The sequence below is a fragment of the Arvicanthis niloticus genome, chromosome 6 (genome assembly GCF_011762505.2).
Source record: "Arvicanthis niloticus isolate mArvNil1 chromosome 6, mArvNil1.pat.X, whole genome shotgun sequence".
NCBI lineage: Eukaryota > Metazoa > Chordata > Mammalia > Rodentia > Muridae > Arvicanthis > Arvicanthis niloticus.
In genome coordinates this window covers 92,003,369-92,009,304 of record NC_047663.1, presented here as the reverse complement: position 1 = coordinate 92,009,304, position 5,936 = coordinate 92,003,369, and the positions used below count along the sequence as shown (strand labels likewise).

General features: G+C 53.4%; 1 protein-coding gene across 4 annotated transcripts; it reads right to left on the bottom strand.

Moving 5' to 3' along the window:
* Nucleotides 1-2,530: 2,530 nt before the first annotated feature.
* Nucleotides 2,531-5,677, bottom strand: LOC143442869 (uncharacterized). 4 transcript variants are annotated; one of them, XR_013111439.1, is made up of 3 exons: nucleotides 4,761-5,677; nucleotides 4,327-4,459; nucleotides 2,531-3,686 (listed from the first exon to the last, which is right to left on the bottom strand). XR_013111439.1 is itself a non-coding variant. In XM_076937256.1 (2 exons), exon 1 carries the CDS (start codon nucleotides 5,576-5,578, stop codon nucleotides 4,790-4,792), a length of 789 nt encoding a protein of 262 aa, XP_076793371.1. In that variant the 5' UTR covers nucleotides 5,579-5,677; the 3' UTR covers nucleotides 2,531-3,686; nucleotides 4,761-4,789. The 4 variants fall into 4 exon arrangements, 1 of the variants encoding a protein (XP_076793371.1); XR_013111440.1 differs by having other exon boundaries at nucleotides 2,531-3,400; XR_013111441.1 differs by lacking the exon at nucleotides 4,761-5,677 and adding an exon at nucleotides 4,554-4,752.
* Between the last annotated feature and the right edge of the window lie 259 nt (nucleotides 5,678-5,936).

Here is a 5,936-nt window from a genome sequence, read left to right as displayed (position 1 = left end):
CAAATTCCCCCAGAGCTGGGGTTATAAATGGTTGTGAGCCGATTGACACTTGTGCTGGGAACACTCCTCTGATTCTCTGGAGGAACAGTGCACACTCAGAATTGCTGAGCCAGCTTTCCAGCCTTCCAGCTGATAAGGCTGTACAACATTTTACTTATCTGTGTGTAGTATGTGTTTGCGGCACCCATGCATTGCTGCATGTGTGAGGTCAGAGGACAACTTTCAGTAAGTACTTGGTGGTGCTCTTCTTTCTCCACACGGGGCCCAGGAGTTAAACTCAGTTTGTCAGGCTTGTTGGCAAGTATATATTTACACACTGAGCCATTTTGATGGCCAGTGGGGATCTCTTTTCTGTAGTGTCTGAGTCAGAACTAGGAGGCTCCTCAGATCAGTGGCCTGTTTCTAGCCCTCTGGTTATAGGTCACATTTATCTAACTCATCTGCCTCCTGGGGCATGGATTTCACAGGATGTTATGAGGGAGTGGCTGTAAAATGGGGTCAATAGAGTCCAGTTCCCCTAGAAGCTTCTTCTGAAGACTTCCAGGGGCCTCCTGGAATCTGGTCACGCAGGTTTGGTTAGGTGTCTGAGACTGAGGCTAGCCTGGGTCTAGGGGCCAAGGACTCCAAGGTCTCCTACCCCAAGCCCTCAGCAACTTCAGGCAGAGAAAGTCCTCTGGCTTTGGGTGTTAGTGGCCAGTTTGCCCTGGTTGGCCTTGGATATTTTTTGAGTTTGAAGACTGATCCAAGATTGGGAAAACTGATGAATTTACAGAAGGCTTTGCCAGAGAGCTCTAGACCCCTTGGCCAACTGAGTGTAGCAGTACATAATGCAGTAAGAGTAAGTATTCTCAGGAAGCAGGAGTCAAAAGGACCCCAATTCCTTCATAACCCCAATGTGTGGGGTGCCTCCTGTCCTTTATCTAGAAGCATAGTGGGAAGCACCCACAATGCCAGGGACTGGCCAACCACAGGAAAGTTTGTGTTACAGACAGGATCCATCACCAGTGAGCAGTTTTGGTTGGACTGGCCTTTAAGTGGCTCAGGTAGCACTGTCTCCTACTGTTTTTTTGTGTTTGTGTTGTTGTTTTTTTGGTGTGTGTGCGTGGGGTTCAAGACAGGATTTTTCCATGTGTCCTTAGCTGACCTGGAACTCCCTCTGGAGACCAGGCTGGCCTTGAACTCACAGAGAACCACCTGCCTCTGCCTCACAAGTGCTGAATAAAAATGTACACCAAAACCATCAGGTTTCACTGTGTCTGTCTAACCTCAGGTCTGGGGAGAGCAAAACCTGGGGAACAGCCCTACATCCCAGAAACCTGAAGGACTGAGCACAGCTCCTTAGAGGACTCTAGGTCAGGCCCCAAAGGCCTGCCTGCTTACTACACTTGTTGGGCCCTTTGTTTCCTTGGGACTGCCTGGGTGGCTCTAGATTCCAGTTAGGTCTTCTCCCAGTCTATCTCATCTCAGCTGGGTCCTGGGAAATCACAGGTTAATCCAGTTTGCATTTACTGACTAGAATGCAGTTCCATTGATATGAAGAGGCAGGGCCCCCTGAGCAGCTCCCATCTCTGTGAGACTTTAACAGGTCCTCCAGAATCCCTACCCCCATCTCCCTAGGCTAGGAAGGATATGAGAAATTTTCTCCAGTGTCCTAATTGCTAGAGGAAACGGAGGTGTACCCCACCCCCATCTAAAATAACTAAACAACATTCTTTGTCCTGGCTGAGTAGGCCCATGAGGGGCCAGTGGGCTCTGGAGGGCAGTACAAACCAGGGTTCAGTTTACATGAATGGGGCCTAAGTGAATTTCCTTAAAGTGCAAAGTGACTTAATGACAGGGGAAGGTGAGACCCCTCAGGGTACATCCTCCATGGCCAACCGGCTTTACCCGTCAAGGAAGAGGAGCCAGCTTCCCTAGCTCCTGAACCTTCAGTCACTTTGAAGTGACTGAAGACCCTGCATTTCTCAGCAGCTCAGCAGCCACCTACTACAGATAAGAAATGGGCCCAGAACACTAAAAAAGCTAGGCTGTGTATACGTACAGTCAACAGGAGGGACACAGAGCAAAGGCCCTGACTTCTAAGTCTGCTGCTCTCTTCACAGGGCAGGCAGGCAGGCAGGCAGGCCTCTGAGTATTAGCAGCAGGGTAAAGCATCTTTGCCCTTCTGAGTATCTGTTACACCACCTGGGGAGATTCCCTAAGGCCTATCTGTTCCCAGGACAGAACCTCTCTCACACGTGCGTGCACATGTGTACTTGACTTTGTTGGGAAGCCACCTTTCATCCTGAGTTCATTCCCAGTGCCTGGATCCCTGATGTGGATCCCTCCCACCACTGAGCCTCTCTGGGCATGTCACAGATGTCCCATTTCCAGTGCAGGTCTGGATTGTAAAGGGAAAGGAGCTACCTCACATGGGGCCATGACCAGCAGTTTCCAGAGCAATACCTCTACCAACCCCACTGAGGTCTCAGATAAAGGCATCCTGTCAAGAACGTGAAGGTAGTTTCACCTGGGTAGGTCACAACAGAGGGCTGGGTAACAATTAACTTTATTATCCGTCTCCATCAGTGTTCAAACAGAAGCAAGAGTTATGGCCCTCAGGCTTGGAGAGCTGGGCTCCCAGAAGACTTGTCTTTAAAAGATACATTCACGTCTCTCCTGATAGTCTCCACTTCTTAGCAAGGAAAGGAGAGCAACATAAGAGGAAAGAGAGTGGGAGGCAGAAAGACAATAGGGTGGGGACCAGGGTGGAAAGGAGGCCCGAGGAAGACAGGGACGCAGAAAGCCAGGCACTAGAAAAAGCAGGCATAGTCCTTTTTCCCTGTACCAGGGTTAGCGTGTCAGCTACTGCCCACGGGCTCTCAGACCACACAAGGCCCCAGGTCAGTGAAGAACACGGCCTAGAAAAGTTAAGTTCTGAGAAGAAAGGTAGAGGGTAGATCAGAGTAAGAAAGACAAGCCTAAGCCAGGGCTGGTGGCACAATCCTGCGATCCAGCTACTCGAGTAGCAGAAGCATTCAGACTCCAAGTTCAAAGGGACCCTGGACTACAGAGAAGGCTTAGCTTGTATGAACTGGATGGTCATGGAGCTTGGGCATGAGACCTTATGTGACGAGTGTCTTTGGTTTGCTTTTTCAAAGGTCTTACTATATCGTTCTGGCTAGCCTGGACTTCTATGTAGACTCAGCTGGCCTTGAACTCAGAGATTCACTTGTCTCTGCCTCCCAAGTGCTGGGATTAAAAGAATGTGCCACCACATCTGGCTGATAATAGCATCTTTGCAAGTATGATCAATGGAGGGTCTCAATCTGAAGTCAACTTGGATTTAAGAAAGGCGATGTCCTTAGAAGCTGAGGCAAAGGAAGTCCTTTCCTCGCACCAGAGGAAGAACAAGGACCTGCTGAAGAAAGGCGAAAAGAGAGGCATGTTTCAGGCTGCTGTGGACACTGCAGGTCCTTTTTTAGATCTCTGGCCACCAGCCCTGTTAAGAGAACACATTCCTATTGTCCCAGGCCGCTCGGTTTGCATAATTTGTTATTTCAGTCACAGGAACCTAATAAACTAATTGATCTTGCTGATGGGACCTGGGCTTTCAGAGGTCCCCCAAGGTCAAGGCTGGCTTCCTGATACCACTCCTGAGTGCTGAAGAGGTCTGGCATCCACTTGGTTACCTGAGCCCAGGTTACCTGCGGAACAAAGAGAACTTTATACTAAGGTAGCCTGGCTGCACAGAAACCAGCTGTGGGGTGAGGGGACTGTAAGGAAGGGACAGGAGCCTCTTCTCCCCTGGAGATGACTTCATAGTCCTTGCATGTGACTCTCCTGCCCAGTGTGAACTGTCCATCAACGCCATTTGTGGGCAGGAGGACTCCTGATCTATTTCAGTTGAAAGTCCTGAGACTTGGGAGTTTCCAAAGGTAAAGTGAAGAGGCCTTAGCAGTACACGTACACCCTGGATAAAGACAACGTGTTTGTCATTCCAGAGCCTGGCTGCATCGTCTGAAGCTTTTGTTCTCAAAGCCCAGCTTGGTGTCCCAACTATTTAACCCAGCACTCAGAAGGCTGACTGGATAACGGGAGTGCTGAGTTCAGGGTGCAGGTAGTCCTACATAGCAAGGAGGTTTGATCTCTGGGAAGCAAGGGCGGGTGGAGGTCGATCTCTGTGACTTTAGGGCCAGCCTGGTCTACAAAGGGAGTTCAGGGCAGTCTTATTACACACAGAAATCATGTCTTGAAAAACAAAAATAAAACAAGCAAACAAACAAAACCCAAACAAGAACAAAAAGAGATCTGTCTCCAAACCCCAAGAAAAAGAGAAGAATCAACCTTCTGCTTCATCCACACGACTTGGGTTTCCTTCCCGGAAGCAGGTGCTGTGATAGGCTCTGCAGCCCCAAAGCAACAGTCAGCTTTCCCGGTAACTTTGATGAGTTACTTCTTAAATTACCTAGGGAGGACCCTGCAGGACAAGAGGGGTTGGGGAGGGGCAAAAGTCCCTTATCTTTCTTTTAAATTGCTTTGAATCAGGGTCTCATTAAGTAACAAAGGCTGACCTTTTAACTCGTGACCCCTCTACTTAAGTATTTCTAAGGTTGGGATTCCGGACGTGTGTCGCTAGCCCCAGCTGACACTCCTCATCTTAATGCCAGGTTTACTTTTTTCTCCCTGAGCCTTGGCTGCAGTCCTGGCACTCTCGTCATATTCTCAGCAGAACTCTGGCTGGGTCTTTTGAGCCTGCCGGTGTCCAGGCACGGACTCACCCGCTTGTAGCCCCCGCGGGGCCAGGCGGTCAGCAGGGCGGCGACAGGAAGAAGTAGGGCGGCGGGGGCGGCGGCGGCAGCGGTGGGGGAAAGGCGGGGAGCGGCCAGGGCTCGCGGGGGAACGGCGGCGCCAGCAGGGTGAAGGCTGAGGGTCGCGAGGGCAGCGGCGGCAGCGGTTGCGGGGGAGGCTCGGCGAGCAGCGGGGGCCGACCGCGAGCACCCACCGGCCCCGGGGTGGCAGCGACCGCGGCCTCGGGCAGCGGCGGCAGTGGCAAGTGCGCGGGCGGCGGCGCGGGCGCGGGCAGACGCGGCAGGTCCTGCAAGGCGAGCGCGGCTGCGGGTGGCGCGGGAGCGCAGACCTCGGGCGGCAGCTCCGGCAGCGCCAGATGGACCCCGGGGCCCCAGGGCGCCAGCAGCTCCGGGCGCAGTGGGAGTGCGGGCAGCGGCGGCAGCTCAGCTAGGGCGAGCGCCGAGGGCGGCGGCGGTCCGGAGCTCAAGCCCGGCGGTAACCCCGGCAGCGGCGGGTGCGGCAGGGACGCTGCGGGCGGCGGGGTGGGCGGCAGGGACGCGCGAGATCTACTCAGCCGAGAGTGCCAGCGGCCGCGGTCGCGCCGCGGGTGCGAGCGGGAGCGGGGCCACCGCGCCGCCAGCTTGGCCACCTCTACCACCCCAGGACCCAATGCGCGCTGCCCGCCGCAGCCTGGGAGCCGGTCACAAGAGCCCGCTAGGTCCCCGCTCGGCCAATTGGAGTCGCTTGCAACGCGTACCAGCCAAACACAAGCTGGTGCGCTTGCTGCCTCGGCACCCAAACCAATCATCGTGTCCCGCCATGCTACTGGTGCATACGCGCCCTGGGCGCCCTCTCCTGGTCCAATGGTGCTCTGAGCGGCTGCAATCTCCAGGCCATGCCTACCAGTATTGAATGTGTCACCGCTCTGCAACTGTTGCTGTTTATCAATGGTGACTCTGAAGTAATACATATTTTCATTCCATTTTCTGTTTTGAGACAAGGTGTCCCAGGCTAGTAACAATACGAATCTCAGGATGCTGTCCCACTAGAGGCCCTCCTACTTCTACTTCTTGAGTCCCGGATTACAGACCACCTGGTGAGTAAAGTTGCTTACCTCTAAGCCTAGGACTGAGTTCAATCCGGAGACCCACAGAGTGGAAGGAGAC